The sequence below is a fragment of the Pichia membranifaciens genome (genome assembly GCF_001661235.1).
Source record: "Pichia membranifaciens NRRL Y-2026 unplaced genomic scaffold PICMEscaffold_3, whole genome shotgun sequence".
Lineage (NCBI taxonomy): Eukaryota > Fungi > Ascomycota > Pichiomycetes > Pichiales > Pichiaceae > Pichia > Pichia membranifaciens.
Genome location: NW_017566984.1, coordinates 1202382 through 1218728, shown reverse-complemented (window position 1 = coordinate 1218728; position 16347 = coordinate 1202382). Strand labels below are relative to the sequence as shown.

At 37.2% G+C, this 16347-nt stretch overlaps 7 protein-coding genes across 7 annotated transcripts; 4 read left to right on the top strand and 3 right to left on the bottom strand.

Annotated features, from left to right (window-relative positions):
- Positions 1-438: 438 nt before the first annotated feature.
- Positions 439-3108, top strand: PICMEDRAFT_24230 (hypothetical protein; the record flags this gene model as incomplete). The annotated part of the gene is made up of 3 exons (XM_019162344.1): positions 439-570; positions 652-2472; positions 2548-3108. Coding segments are annotated over 3 exons (2514 nt in total), but the record flags the coding sequence as incomplete, so codon positions are not given.
- A 74-nt stretch (positions 3109-3182) lies between these two features.
- PICMEDRAFT_136342 (hypothetical protein) lies at positions 3183-4791 on the bottom strand. Its single transcript, XM_019160088.1, has one exon. It carries the CDS (start codon positions 4643-4645, stop codon positions 3386-3388), a length of 1260 nt encoding a protein of 419 aa, XP_019017888.1. The 5' UTR covers positions 4646-4791; the 3' UTR covers positions 3183-3385.
- Positions 4792-4926: 135 nt separating this feature from the next.
- PICMEDRAFT_25955 (hypothetical protein) lies at positions 4927-7821 on the top strand (the record flags this gene model as incomplete). The annotated part of the gene is made up of 5 exons (XM_019162422.1): positions 4927-5135; positions 5295-5506; positions 5558-5758; positions 5936-7174; positions 7550-7821. Coding segments are annotated over 5 exons (2133 nt in total), but the record flags the coding sequence as incomplete, so codon positions are not given.
- A 471-nt stretch (positions 7822-8292) lies between these two features.
- PICMEDRAFT_59001 (hypothetical protein) lies at positions 8293-11379 on the top strand (the record flags this gene model as incomplete). The annotated part of the gene is made up of 2 exons (XM_019163337.1): positions 8293-8530; positions 8567-11379. 2 exons carry the CDS (start codon positions 8293-8295, stop codon positions 11377-11379), a joined length of 3051 nt encoding a protein of 1016 aa, XP_019017886.1.
- Positions 11380-11505: 126 nt separating this feature from the next.
- Positions 11506-13266, bottom strand: PICMEDRAFT_72809 (hypothetical protein; the record flags this gene model as incomplete). The annotated part of the gene is made up of 1 exon (XM_019164299.1): positions 11506-13266. One exon carries the CDS (start codon positions 13264-13266, stop codon positions 11506-11508), a length of 1761 nt encoding a protein of 586 aa, XP_019017885.1.
- Positions 13267-13485: 219 nt separating this feature from the next.
- PICMEDRAFT_16599 (hypothetical protein) lies at positions 13486-14434 on the top strand. The gene has a single exon (XM_019161273.1). The coding sequence runs from the start codon at positions 13494-13496 to the stop codon at positions 13977-13979; it is 486 nt and encodes a 161-aa protein (XP_019017884.1). The 5' UTR covers positions 13486-13493; the 3' UTR covers positions 13980-14434.
- PICMEDRAFT_16596 (hypothetical protein) lies at positions 13755-15065 on the bottom strand (the record flags this gene model as incomplete). The annotated part of the gene is made up of 2 exons (XM_019161272.1): positions 13755-14440; positions 14535-15065. The coding sequence occupies 2 exons, from the start codon at positions 15060-15062 to the stop codon at positions 13994-13996; spliced, it is 975 nt and encodes a 324-aa protein (XP_019017883.1). The 3' UTR covers positions 13755-13993.
- Positions 15066-16347: the final 1282 nt, after the last annotated feature.

The window sequence follows — 16347 nt, the reverse complement described above, 5'->3', positions numbered from 1 at the left end:
CTTCTCTCCTTCTGCCAACACTGCAGCCTGTGTCCGCCCGCCCCGTCTTTGCACGACCCCCGCCCTTCTGCGACTTCCGCCCAAGACCCAGCTTGTGCTGCCCAGCTGCCTATTCATCGACGCTTCCTGCATCCACGGCTGCCGATCGATCGATCTCTTCACTCATTTGACGCCGAGACAGAAAAGAGCATTTGCACTAGTACCACACAGCACGCCCGCCCACCGGCCCCGGCCACGACAGACCCGAGATCAACGCAACATTCCTCCGTCTGCCTAGCTTTCTTCCGCCCAATTCTAGATTATATTTCCTCACCTCAAGTCTCTCCTTAACACTTACCACAATATATATCTTCTATTGGCCGCAGCGCCCCTTTGCCTCCGCTGATTCACACCCCCTTGCCACTTACACCCGTCCGCCTGCCTAGTTTAGCACCGATGTACCAACACTCCAACCACAGCATGGACTCCTCCTCCGACGACAAGCTGGTCCTCTCGTTCTCCTTGCCTTACCAGTACTTCATCAAGCCGTTTAACGTGCACCGCGAGTTTCTGATCCCCTCCGACTGGAGAGTCAACAGCTACTCAAACCTCAACTTGAACCTGAACACCTTGAATCTTTCGAACAACAACAACGTCTTTGACACCTCCAAGTTGAACAACATCGTCAACAGTCCTAACCCCAACCTCGCCAATAATGACAGCTTCAACGACAACAGCCTTATTTTTGACAACCTCAAGAACCTGGGACTTGTTGTCAACCAGCTGAACGAGTCGTACGCCTCCTTCGGCATCATCATCATCTTGAACGAGTTCAGGATCTCCGACTACAAAATCACAATCTCTATCATCGGTACAAACCGTCTGAAAAAGGAGATGCTTGACATTAGGCTTCAGATCTTACAGAACTTCTCCCAAATATCCAAATCAATGATTGTTCTCGATCCAGTCAAAAATAAACATTGTTTCAACATGGACAACGAGCATGATTTGAAAATGGAACTCATCAGTTTCATTTCTAGTGTCTCGAGCTTCAACAAGTGCTCCATATATATTGAAAAAAGTGATAACTTTGCATTCTCAATCTCTATCATCGGTTACAGAGATCAAGTCAAGGTCACCGAGAATAAGATAAACCTTTTCATCGATGACATGAATCCACAATTCTACTCTGACTATTTGGAACTCTCTTCTGTCTCAATACTACCCTTGATTTGTGGCACCGATCTATTTACACTGAAAAGAATCATAAAAGAAACAAATTGTAACATCTACCTGCCCAACTTGCTACCAAATCTCTATTATAACAACTCCTTGGAAGTCGAGCTTGGAAACCCAAAAATATTTCTGGCAGGATTAAGATCTGAAGTTTTATTGGCAAAGAAATGCTTATCAGATATGATTTTGAAATATACCAAAACACCCTTTATCAAGCAATTATCTCTGATGCCCATCAAAAGAGAATTTTTGATCTTGGATCAGATCACCAAGAATGGTGGAGATTATTTTGATAACTTAATGTTCCATACCTCATGTTATATATCCATGCCTTCTTTAGGTTCTAAAAATTCAAATACCTCAACTATCACTGCTAACAACAACAACAACAACAACAACAACAACAACAACAACAACAACAACAACAACAACAATAGTAACCCAAATACTGGTATCGGTGACAAAATAAATTTTCAAGGGAATTCTATAGAGGAAGTAGAACTGGCAATCAATGAGTTTGTTAACCAGATCTCCACATATTACTCCGAAAAGGTTGAGTTCACGATCAAAAATAACGATCATAGAGTCGATATCAACAAACTATTGAACTTTAACGACTCCTTAGCTTTTAACTCAAACTGTTTTATCACTTGCTCTAAAATAGATAATAAATATACCTTTCAAATTCTTGGAAATTCGAGCAACGTGAAAGTGGCCACTAATTGTTTATCTCAATTTAACTCTTATATAGGCGAAACTTTGAAGAGTCAATTTGTTAAGTTTCAAATAGAATTACCTAATAACGAAAAGGATTTTATTGCCGGTAAGAAGAATGGTAAAATTATCAAAATTATTAACATGTCTTCTGTCTCAATAAAACTATTACCTTTTACTGACCAAAATTTTGTGGTCGAAATATCGGGCAACGACTTGATGGATTCAATACTAGGTTTGGGTTTATTTGAGGATGAATTACCTACTATTTACAATTTCAACGTTCCGGAATCTTTTCATAGACAAATTATTGGTGTTGGAGGACAAACCATTCAAATTATCATGAGGAAGTTTAATGTCTTTGTCAAGTTTTCCAATTCTTTCGAGTTATCCGACAAAACTCTAGATTCCCAACACTCATTACAATCCACAAATTTCCAACAATCTTTTATCAGAAAGAATAACGTTATAATCAAATGTCCTTCGAAAAATAAATTTGAAATTCCATTGGCAAAGATAGAATTGGAAAATCTGGTCAATAAAGTAAAGAGAAACAGTTATTCTTGTTCAGTGGTGAAATTGACAATTCAACAATGGAAGTTAATAACGTCTTCTGAGTTTAATATCTTGTACAACATCAATCGAAAGAAACCTACAAATTTTATAACCGAGTTGGAGAAAAAGACAAATACCTTTATAGATTATCCTTCTCTCGATTCCATCTCAAACAATTTGAATTTCATAACCATCAAAATTTATGGAATCGAAAATAACTCAAAATTGTGTTGCTTGGAGTTGAAGAAAATCATTCCCTACTCTTACGAGTTTAAGTTGCAAAAGGATACAAAGTGTTTGGATTTACTTCATGTTCTCAAGCTCGATAAACTTTTATTATTTCAATCAGACCAGCTCTCTCCTTTGCAGCTGAATTTTTTGAATAATATTGTAGTTCCGATGAAGCTACTATACAATATTGAACTACAGGTCAAGATTGGCGAGCAATATGATTCGATAATAGTGAACTATTATCCTCATTCATTTGGTTTTAAATTGAACGTTACAACCCCTGAAAGATTATCCGAACAATCTCAATTACAAGTGATATACTCAAATTCCTTCAGCCAAATTACTGGGGGCATGAACAAATTTTTGAATGATTGGTCATTTAGAATGATCTCTTCTGAAATTTACAATCCAGATTTGTTGATTGAAGATTTAGGATATCAGCACAGTAATAACGGTTCTGATTTTACTAAAAGCAGCAAAAACAACTCCGACGATAACAAATGAGGCTATTAGAGAGTTCGTTCTTTGATTCCCTCAATTCAGTACTTCTTTCCTACACCATCCCCACTTTTTTTGTACATCAAATTACAATTTATGATCCTTCTTTTTTATTCTACAGACAGTTAATAAACATATACAAATAAATAAAAAGATATACAAAAAATGAATTTCAGAGCTCCTCAAGCGTTTTATGTAATTTATCAAGTTTATCTGAAAGTCTAGAGTCCTTATCAGCTAATATGTATTGGTTCGGGGCGTTTTCTCTTCCCTTTCCATCGTGCTCCTCTTTATCATCATCATTCGGACGATCGCTGCTCTGCACAATTTCTGTCTTGATGTTTTTTCGCAAAGTGCTTTCCTTTTCTACTTCCAATCCCAACCTTCCAGTAGAATCCTGTCGCTGATCCTCCATATATTTCAGCTCAAGTCGATGATGCTTATGAGCAAATTTTAATTGAAATTCAAGTTTTGAATAATCAACAATTAGATTCATTTTTGAGCCACAAAAGTATCCAAAGGAGGAGTGGAATCGTGAATTGACAGGCTCATTTTCAATTTTCAGATTGAGATCGTCAGGTTCGACATCTGTAGGCTCCACCCATTCTAACAACTTGCTTTTCAACAAACTGGTTTCCTTATCAGCGCTCTCACCAGGCTCATTAGTCGGAGAATCTGCTCTCCTCTTTTCATGAGCCAAACTGATCTGGTCAGTATCTACCCCAAATCGTTTGAATGCACTCTTATCTTCAGAGCAGCGAAAGGATGCATAATACTTGCCATTTTTCCATGATGATACGTAAAATTTGAAGTCACATTCACAAAGTCGTAGAACATGGCGTATACGATCAATATAATGAACTTCAAATGACTCAGTCAAACTATTTTTTAGCATCTCGTCTTTGTTGATTTGCACTGAAAGTAAGTATGTCGATCCATCTGTCAAACTATTTACTGTTTCTTCGTGTGCATTGAGCTCGTTATCAACATTGATGTCATCTCCCTCTTCAGACAAATCTGAAATGTCCGCACTTGCTTCTTTTTTTTTTACAAACACATTTCCAGTTAAACCCGTCATATTTCTTGGAAGTGTGAAATTGTCAACGAGGACGGTTTCGTTTATCACCAAATCTTGCCTCTTCACATCGTTGTAAATGATTTCTAGAAACTCTTTAAATTCAATTGCTTTCTTCTTGCCTTGAGCTTTTTTTGTCTCAACTGCACTTGGAACTATACTGACATCAATCCGATCATCGCTTGAGTTTTTCTTCTCGTTTTCAACTCTTCTCCTCTTCTTTACATGTACTCTTCTATACTCTTTCAATTTGTTTCTGCATGAGATGCACGTTTTGTAATTGGATAGGTCAGCAATGGTAAAGTCGGTTTTACCAACCACACGCTTAACCTTGCACCTACTACATGAGATGGTCATTTTTAAAATGTATTTTATTTAATCAGAGTACTACACTAGTTGAGTAATCTAGTCATGATGGATCTACAGATCAACATTATTCTGCGCAACTCCAGCTTTACCGCATAAACCTTCACTCTGCGCGCTGTAGAAAAAATCATGCAACGCATAAATTTACTTTATTTTAAACAAGATTAAGGCCTGTTTAATAATATAGCCATTAAAGTGAGATTTTCAATGAACCCCTCTACAAGGACGGCAAGGAAGCTCATTAGCAAAAAATAATGAGCTCTTCCTTACTTTTACCAAACCCTTGTTTGCTAGGTATAGTTTTTACAATTGCAACACACGATGGAAACCAATTAGTTTTTCATTACCCGCCGAAGCCAAACGAATATGGGTTTCAGGCTACACCATTGGACATGAACGAATTGTCACACAATGTTGAAGGGTTGAATGACTCAAGCGAAGACGAGATATATGATGATGACGATGACGACGATGATGTGAGGTATAATGATGAAAACGATGATTACGGAATTGATGATGAAGACGACGACGACGATAATGAAGACGACGATACCGAAGACGAAAGTGAGTTTAATGATAGCGATTTAGATAGTGTTGGAGCAAAGAGTAACCGAACATTGAGCACAGATAGTCTAGCCAGTGATCAAAATCGACATAAAAGATCTTCTTCTTCTTCAAACAATCGATATCAATCTGGTAGAGATTTGCTCGAGCTGATGTATGAACGTGAACAGAAAAAAAAGAAGAAGAAAATTTTAAGAAGGAAACAACGAATGAGAAAACGCAAGAGAGAAAGATCAAAAGCTTATTTAGATTCGCAATCGGCAATTTCTTCACTGAAGACATCAATCAGTGAAAGCACTCATAATAGCCAGAAAAAAAACCAAATTAAGGAATACAAAGTTGAAAAATTATTTTCATTTGATGCTGATTTCATAAGTGACTTAGCAACTCCCCCTAAGTCACTATGTAATACCAGATTTGAATTAACAGTGGAAGACATGGTGTTTTTAGGCCTTCCCATCCATATACAAGATGATGGAAGTTGGAGAATTTCCAAAAAATCTAAATTTGTTAGATCTAAAAGTATGTCGACTTCACAACGTTCAAGAAAACAGTCTTGCTCAGATTCTAATCAAAATGAAGATAAGAGATCTAAGAGCAATCGACCCTCATTCAACAATTCGATCAATCTTGATGACCATAAGATTGATGATGCTGAAATCACCAATGATGATGAGCTGCATGACGATCATATAGACCATCATAACGATATGGAAGTTCTTGAATATACTGGTGAGAATTCTCATGTGATGGAGAAAGATTGTGGAATGTATCAATTTCACATGTTATTTGTGATGAACCCACCTGTGGTTGAGTACAATCATCGGATTGATGAAATGTTTCATTATATTATTAGTAGAATTTCCTTGTTACTTCGATATGAGCAACAAAAGACAAACTATGTGTGGGAAGAGTCCAAAAAAATTTTGAAATTAAAAGAGGAGCTGGTCCATTTACCAGTTAACCAACAATGGAAAACAATTATTGAAAAATCTTCTTTAGCTAAGCTAATATGTGAGACCTATAAGGCTGTTAGTAGATCTCAAATTGTCAACATTGAGATTAATGGAAAATTGAACTCATTTCAAATTCCTATCCGAAGAGAGTTCGTGGTACTGCCCCCCAATTATGTTGAACTACCTGAATATTCTACACTTTCATCTATCTCGCCTTTTAACCAATTGAATAGTTATGAATCTCCCACCTCGTTGAGCCAAGCAAATGACGTAATGGCATTTTTTGGACTAATCCTACTGGATGACACGGAACGGATAATCAGAGACATTAAAGCAGAAAAAGATTCTGTCATCGCTAGTTTTATAAGACTGATCAAACCAAGTGAGTCATTACAAAGACTATCAGTTTTAAGTGGATTAGATATCCAAGAGGTAAAAATGTTTGCCAATCATTTAGTCTACTGGAGAAGAGCGATGGCGGTCCTTCCATTAACGTCTAGAAGCATATATGTTGTGTCTCCCATTGCTCCAATAAAAAACATATACAAAGACTCTCCAGATTTCAACCGTACATTTCCCAACTTGCCTCCCCTACCAACATTTCTATCTATGATCTCCGATATTTCCACTAACAAGCCGAAAAGCATAAGCAATATTATTCCAAGTAGAGATCATCGAGATTTGTATATGGATGCAATTGCTTGGCTTTTCAAACGTGGATATATTATTCAGTTATACACTTTTTTATACCTAAAAATTACAAAAGAAATAAAGATCAAAGTTGCTGAAGAAATTGAAATAGAGATCAAAAGAAAGCAGGAGTTGAAAAAAAAAAGTGCTTTGATTGATAAAGACTTATCCGTGACAAATGAGAATGGCTCAGACAGCGATAACATGGTCACAGGTAACAGAGTGAAAACCGATGCCAGCGATATCGACGATTTAGACTTGACAGATGGGGTGGATCAAAGTGATGGAAATGTTTCATCAAATGAAGATAGTATGATAGAATTAAAGGATGGGGAACGCAGTGATAAGGGAACCCTAGAGATTGATAAAAACGGCAACAATAAGCTGGGAACCAGGATGACAGACAACTCTGCCGAAACAAATATAGCGCAAGAATCTAACGGCCCAACGAACCAAAGTGCCGCAACAGTTTCTGGTGCTGATAACCGGCCGGTGAATGGTATACAGTCGGGAAAGAATAATCCTACAGACAACCTTCGTGATTATGGCTCCGAAACCCAGCAAAATAATACCACCGTTCCCAATCAGTATATATATAATAAAGAGTCCAGCAAGAATGGTGAAGAAACAAGTAAGACACACTATCCTCCCCCTTCAGAAACAGAAAGCTACTACAATATTTCAGGCTCTTACGATCAAATTCAATTTGAGGAAGAAGAGGAGGAGGACACAATATTGCTTGAGCCTGAATACTCTAGTTCTTTGGAAAGACGATGGATAGCAAAAGTGGTAGAGGGACAGCCGAATGAGATCTCCAATCTTTTTTACAAGGTGCTTAAGTACATGAATGGTCGAAATGCCCAAGAGGTTTTCATGACTCAGGAAAATATTAGTCGTCATGATATGAAGAAACTCAGTGATGCAGTGGCGGAATATATTGTCGTGATGCGACATTGGTGATGTTATGCCACCATTACGCCCGTGCACCATTGTTTTACTGTGGGTGAATTTACTGGAACCAAAAATGAGAGGTATGTATAGTAAAAAGACACGATCCATTATGCAATTGTCTGATGGTTAGGTACAAGGACGGTTATGGAAAACAATTAATTTTTATAGAAACCAAAATAGCATTTTACAATAATCGTCTTTGATGCATATTAATTGCTGAAATTCACTTTATAAACGGCTTTACTTAGAAAAGACAATCGATCCAAACACGTTAATCCCGAACTACAAGTGTTTCCATCTCAAAAAAGTTTGTATCCGTTATTTTTGATTTACTTTGATTTCATTTTCTTTTCCAACTCTGTACAATTCTTTTTGAGTTTCCAAAATTAGCTGTTTTTGTTGATCAGCATCAGTGGACTCAACCGTAAATGATCAATACAAAACCATACTTGAGTTTGAAACACGCAACAAAATAAAATGGTATCTCCGAGTCTCCGAAATACACCAATATCCATTCCAAGCTCTCAACGGTCAGATGAAATCAAAGACAGGTACAATTATCGTGCCAAAAAATTGGGCCAGACAAATTCCTCCTACGTGAAAGTAATGTTCCTTTTTGGAATACTTCAAACCATTGCCTTGGCGTTCTTTACAAGAGGATTTTTATTATCCAGGAACGTTCTACCCGATCTTTCAACATGCGAAACGCAACAGAGTGAGATACTTTCATCAAGCGGACTAAACATTCGAGACGGCTCTTGCTTTCACCCTTCTGGATTTAAGAAGGCAGTTATACTGGTTGTTGATGCCCTTCGTTTTGACTTTACAATTCCAATTCCGGGTGTGTCGGAAGATTCTCCAGACTCTAATTATCATAACCATTTCAATATCTTTTACGACACCTTCAGGAAATATCCCGAGAATTCATTGCTTCTAAAATTCATTGCTGACCCACCTACAACAACATTACAACGATTGAAAGGATTAACCACAGGCTCGTTACCAACTTTTATAGACGCTGGTTCAAATTTTGACGGGGATACCGTCACTGAGGACAACCTTCTGAGTCAGTTTTTCCATAACAACAAAACAGTTGCCTTTGCAGGTGATGATACCTGGACGGCAATGTTCTCTCCTTTTCTAAATCCTAACTTAACATTTCCGTATGATTCTTTGAATGTTTGGGATTTGCACTCAGTTGATAATGGAGTCATAGACCATGTTTTCCCACTATTGAAGAAGGAAAATCAGAGCGAGTGGGATGTTCTTATTGGCCACTTTTTAGGTGTGGACCATTGTGGCCATAGATTTGGGCCGGAACATTATGCCATGAAAGATAAATTGTTACAGCTGAATGATATAATCGAGAAAGTCATGCGCCAAATTTCGGATGACACCCTCCTAGTGGTTTTTGGTGATCATGGTATGGATAAGACTGGTAATCATGGAGGTGAGTCTGATGATGAAGTAGAAGCAGCTTTATTCATGTACTCTAAAAAGAAACATTTCAAACCTTTCAACCACATGAATGAAAACGTATACGATATCTCAAAAATGGGGAAAAATTACAGAAGGGTGAACCAAATTGATATAGCACCAACTCTTGCGATGCTTTTGGGCATACCGATTCCTTTTAACAGTTTGGGCTCTCCAATTGCAGAGGCCTTCATGGCTGACGAAAAACTGTATTCTGTTGCTTCGATGCTCACGTCTTCGCAGATCAATAACTATAGACTTAGCTCAAATGAATTGAAGGGTGATGAAAATATTAATGAACTTTACAGAACTCTGTATCAAAACTGGACATTAAATAGCGTATTGCAACCATCACTGGTTGATGATAGCTACAAATACCAAAGCTTGTCGTTACAAAGGTGCAAGGAACTTTGGGCAAACTTTGACGATCTCAATATTTGGCTCGGCATATTTTTGATTTTTGTTTCGTTGATTGTTCTCATTGTCTATTCCAAACTAGTTCCCTCTGTTGTGGTATCTCAGCTAAACTATCAATGCTTTGTTGCTTCCATTATTCTTATTTTGGTATACTGTGTTTTGTGCTCTTCCTTTTCTACTGTGTTCAAACCAGAGGGATTACCATTGAGCTGGTCATTAGTATTGGGAGTTGGTCTAGGAATTGCTAATGGTATTCTAGCTCCAATAATGGACAGATACTCTATTTTCTTTTTGATTTTACAGGTGAGAGAAAATTTGGTTCAAAATGGATGGACTTATTTAGGCATGTTGATTATCTTTTTGCATTCTATCATATATGCATCTAACTCGTTCATAATATGGGAGGATAAAATTGTTTCTTTCTGGTTAAGCACTTTCGGCTTTCTAGCTTTTTTCAAGTCTTTTCAAAACGAGGAAAAACACAAGAGATTCATAGGGGCATACCACTCTTTAATTTTCATGATTCTTACGCGGTTGACCTCATTGATAACTACGTGTAGAGAAGAACAAGGTGATAAATGTGTGTCAACTTTCAAAATTACGTGGTGGTCAGTAGCACTATTGTATGCGTCGACTCTTGTTCTTCCTCAAATAATCAAAACCTTTTACAAGATCTCATATTCTTACGAAGGGGCTGCACCGATGTGGATATCCAAAGGACTGAGAGGCACTATGCTTTTAATTGCGATTTTGTGGACTTTAGAGTTTGTTGAGAATGATGAATTTTTGAACAAAAATTATGACTTGCAATTTATTGCCTTGAAAAATTGGCGTATTATCCTTGGACGAATCGTTCTAGGAGTTTCAATGATTGGTGCTAATTTTGGCTGGAACGTTGGTCCTTTGTGTATACAAGTTGAGTTGGAACAAGAAGAAGTTGAAACCGGAATGGTCAAAAGCAAAAATAAGAGAAATACAGCTGCAAGAAGTCAACAGTATGAGATGAGAAAGACTGCTAGGATTGTGGGATATAGTAACGTCTACGGGTCATCCTACTTTTTGTTTTTTATCAACATTCTATGTTCTATCCTGGTTGTTTCCAAACCTCTCGGCGGAATATCATTATTTTTTTTGGTTAACCAGTTACTTACATTGTTTGAGTTAGTGGATATTTTGAACATTCGCACAAATTTGATATCTGTTGTTGTGATTTGTATGCTAGGGTATCTTCATTTCTTTTCCACAGGACATCAAGCGACCTTACAATCCATCCAATGGGAGACTGGGTTTATGTTCACAGAAACAATTGTTTTTCCAGTAACGCATCTGGCTATCTTGTTGAACACGTTGGGTTCTTTTATATTGGTAGCTATTGCTATTCCACTATTGACATTATGGAAAATTCCGCCCACCAACAAACCAGTCGCATTAAGCTCTAAAATTGTTGAAAATGCTTTGACAGTATTGATTTATCAAACAAGTTTGACACTAGTTACGTTGATCATGACTAATAATTTTAGAAGGCATTTGATGGTCTGGAAAATTTTTGCTCCTAGATTCATGCTTAATGCGCTGATTTTGGTACTTTTCAATGTGGTACTCACCTTTGTTTCAGTTGGGTATTCTAGTGTCAAAGTCGTGTCCAGGTGGTATGAGGTATTTGGAGCGTAAGCATTGTATTTAGTAACCTAATTATTCTGTATTTATTGGAAATTGATATTTCCTCAATATTATGTATACACTCTGTTTAGTTCCTACAGACACCATTAATACACAACTTAAAAAGGAAAAAATACACTACATATTAAGAAAAACTTCGTTGCTCAATGATCCAAAATCATCATCATTATCATCATTATTAAAGTCAGCGGAATCATAAAGCATTTCGTTCTCAAAGTCAAAGTTATTCTGAGACTTTAGGAAGTTATTCATATCGTTGTTAGAGGTCTTTTTAGTAAGATCAGTAACCAAATCTTGAGAGCCTTTTTCAACATCCGAGACATGGTCATTGATCTCGGAAGGATCTTGCGGTACCAAATCCATAGAGCCTTGACCAGATATCTGATCAGCAACAGCAGTATCGCCATGCGCTAGCGGCAATGACGGCGAGATATTTTGTTCTTGATTTTGTGACGTCGATACCAACGTCGCCTCTTCATTTGTTGCTACTAAATCGCGTGGGCTAAATGAGATAGAAGCTGGTGGTTCAATTAGAATTTGAGAAGTCGGACTTGCCCCTGGGTTGCGGTCGATCTTAACGTCAGAATTCTCTCCTCTAACGATAGATGATGCGTTTGTCTGCAGCGATAATGCCGATGATAAATTTTGGGGTATATCGTTCGCCTGCAAACTTACCTTCTTGAATTGGCTATTGTAATCTTCAACAGTTAATCCTGTTTTGAATGAATCAAAGGCTTGTGTTTTGAACTGATTTTTCTCATTTGAATCTACAAATCTCTTTTTGAATTTAGATTTCAAGTCTGATTCTATTTCACTTACTTTGTTCTCACATTCTTCAATAGAGTTGGCAGTATAGCTCAGAAATGTTTGATGTAAATCATCTATCGCTTTCATGTTATAGTTGAACCTCTCACCAAACTCAAAAGGTTCCTGTCCTTTTTGCTGTGTCTCTTTTTCGATCTCGGCCAACGAATACTCTTGCATTTTCATTGTTTCTAAATCTCCAAAAAGAAAATCAGTTCGAACTTTGATTTTCATACGAGACTTTAGATAGTCATTGATAACTTTTTTGGTTTCAGTAGAATCTTTCGGATAAGGGATTTGGTAGCCGTCAAAATCAGGGTCATAGTCACTTAAATCGTCTTCTATATCTTTGACAAATGCTCTTGTTCCGTCCTCATTCTTTAGGTTTACATCATACTTTCCTGAGTCATTCTTTGAGTTGTTCTTCCCATCTTTAGAAACTTCGGTTTTATTCTCTTCCTTCTTACGCTCTTGTGTAGTGTTGAAATCAGTTACCACTCCAGAATTCAGTTTTGGCGCAGCTTCTTTGTTATCCTCTATTTCCGTTTTAATTTCATTTTTTGTTTGGTCCAAAGTGAGATTTGCATCTTGACTCTTTTCATCGTTCTTGAGATCTACTAGGTCGTCTTGGGATTTATGTTTGGCTATTTCCGAGACATCTTTCAATAATTCAGCCCTTTTTTTCTCATATGGCATTCCATCCACAAATGCAATAGGGAATAGCCGTGGAGGTATAATTTTATCAGTAGGTATAGGCTTTATGATAATGTTTTCCAAGAGGTCATTCAGCATCTGATACTTAGAAAGAAAGTGTTTCCTAGGAAAATACATGTCGACTTCGTCATTGAGAAGCGTTGCTTTATGGGGGTCAACATTTGGAATATGAAATTGAAAAACAGGGTTTCCACCATTTGTAATGTTTTGTCTATTACTAAAACTCGATGTTTTCAAATCAGGACCGAATGTAAATGGGTTAGAAGTACTTTGCTGTATGGTTTTGGTCTCTTGAACTGGGTAAGGATTTGTTTTGAATGTCGTCTTCCTAGATCTTTTCCTTTTCGTAGCAACAGGCATCGTTTAATAATTAGTCGCTCTGAGTTATGTAGCCAGAAACCTCTGAAGTACCCTACTGAAGCAAGGAAGAATGCGTTATAGTGAATGTACAAGAAGTTAAGACAAAAAAAGCGGTGATCAGTAGATGCCTGCGCGGTAAATATCAACAACGTAAACCTTAATCTGTTTTACACCCAACTACAATAGGTACGCTTTCATTGATTTAAAATCAATTCTGATCAAAAAACATGGACAGTAAAGAGATATTGGAGTCGTACCTTGATAGAGATCTGGCAGAGGTGCTTGGAGAGAAGGGGTTGCAAAACATCATTGCGACAGAAACTGAACAACGGCTTTCTGAAACAGAGACGGAAATTTTGACGGCTTTGATACAACGAAGACACAATGAGATTGCAATGGAGAGAATTAGAAAAAATGTGTCTTTATTATTATTCAAAAACGTTTTTGATGTTCAACAGACGGTTTTAGACAACGATTATGAAAATGATAGTGAAGTTGAAAATTTTGTATGTAGACTAGAAAAGATATACAGTAGATTGGAGGACAAATGCTTGTCTTTGGAGGTAGAGAAGGATACTGAAATAGATAAACTTGAGCAATTGGTGAAGGAATTTTCAGAAAGTGATGGACTTTTATTCAATGAAAGTGATCCTTTAGATGCTGTAACTCAAGAAATCAACCAATATAATACCACCATGTTGAATAAACCTTAAGATTTTTACGTTCCCTACACATATATAGATGGGTCAATGTCCTCAACTTCATTTGCTAGCTGCTCGTCCAAATATTGGAATGCTTCGAATTTCCAGTTCAAAACGCATGATAAGTGGATCATTTCTCTTTTTCCACTGTTTTTACCAATACCACCAGTTTTGAGTGAAGGTTTCAAGTAAACCAACTGGGATATACGTGAGTGGACAAGTCCCATCGAACACATGGTGCATGGTTCATGGGATGTGTAGACATGGTACTTGAAGCAGAGATAGTTGTTTGCTTTAGGGTCCTCTACTTTCCGTTCTTGACGTCTAGCTAGTTCAAGGTCGGCTATCTCTGCTATTCCGTCCATCACCGTATGTTTTATCGGATCTGACGCACATCTTTCGTCAATCCTAATTGACTTTATAACATCTTTTGATGGATCTACGAAAATGCTGACAACTGGGCATTTTGTTTTCTGGAGAAACGAGCTTACCAGGTTAGAAAAAGAGCTTGATAGCTGTTAGTAAATCAGTTTTATGAAAAATATTTTGATTGTAATTATTACATACCTGTTGTTTAGAAAGTTCTGCGATCCTCTTCATATACTTGCTTATTTTATTTATATCAAGGCCTTTGTATATTTCATTGAGATCTTGCACCACAGGATTACCTTTCCAAAGAAGTGGCCAATACTCTTTTGACCATTTGATATTTGTCTCTTTGTCTAAAGGTTTGTTCATCGGTATACTCTTAACTTCCAACCTTATATTGTCTTGGTGGGTGGCACCGATCAACATACTCAGTAAAGCTTCCTTCGTGATTGAAAATTCTTTAGATTGGACAGGACATAGTAAAACTTTCAAAACTAGATTCCCTTTGCCATCATTTTCCTTGTGTATTCTTTTTAAATGCTGTAAACCATCAACAGTGTGTTGAAATTGGGATTTTATCAAGCCAAGAAGTTTGGGTGAATTTTTTGGATCTATGCTGCAGACCCAGTATTCTTGTAATATTGGGCTTATACCCCCCACAGAAGGGGCCATTCTTTGCAATAACCCATATAAAACCTCATTCTTGTAATCTATCTGAAGCGTCATACCGAGGAGGTTACCTAAAGTCCCCCAATATCCATAATGCAGTAGCAATGTGTATTGCAAGCAATCATGTTTGCGGAGAAAAAAATAGGCAAAGCAAATTAGCACCGCCAAAACATGTTTCAGTGAAGCGTTGTTGGTTAAAAGACTTCTTTACCATTACATTACGCTGACAGTGATGCCCACCCTTGAGGAACATATAATTACAAAAGTACCGGCATTTGATAAATCTACTTTATTGGAATATGGGTCGGGTGCTTTTTTCGAAGAGCTACTGTTTCTTATCACCAATCTTGAGCTGCAATCGACTAAAAAAAACAAAACGATTCCTGCATTATTGATATCGAAGGCAACCTTTTGCTACCACAGCGATTGCATTGACCTTTTGGTTGAATTTATCATTGACAAGAAGATAGACAATGTTCTCAAGTTGGGATTTACAGATGGTTCCACTTTCAATTCGAGTAAACCTTACGTCTTCAAAGGTTATAATTCTACTATTGAATTGTTGAAGTCGAAGCCAATGGAAATAGTAAGAAGTATCATTGGAGTCGAAGAATTCTTATACTTGATTTTACACTTCAACGGGATATGGGCCCCTTCTAATCAGTTATTATGGGGTGAGTTTCAACAAAAAAGCTACGAAAGATTCAAACGGCCTCACTCAATCAGTTTCAGATCAATGCTATACGTGCATACGTCTGTATTGCATAAAACGAATCCCGTAGCATTTGAACCTTGGAAGCTTCTTACTTTAATTTTTAAGGATGCTAAGCTTGATTGTAGAAAGAAGAATGAGCCCCCTCGTCGTTTACGAAAAGCCTTCAAGTTGATAAAAATGCTTATAATAAATCACAACTCCCATATGAAAGAGTATCCGTACATAGTGGATCAAATTTGTGACAATAACAAATCCGATGATAAAGACAATCTTTCACTTTCGACTGATAAAAGTAGGGTTATCAAATTTATCATGACTATCATCTACAAAGTCATACCTTTGGATTTTTTTGGTACAGAAAAAAACCGAAGTCTCGTGATAAGGTCAATACCTCGACTAATAAATAATACTATCATCTCTAAGGTCTCAATGGAGGAAGTCATTTGTAATGTCCAGTTGAATCAGATATCCTGGATTAAACCGAGAGCAAACTTCACACTGACTAAACCTGAATTCATCACAGCTAAAAAATTGTTTTGTTCATTTATATCTTGGTTGTTTCAAGTTTTTATTTGCAAAGTCACTGCCGCTTTTTTTTACGTTACTCAAGCATCCCAGAAAAATAGA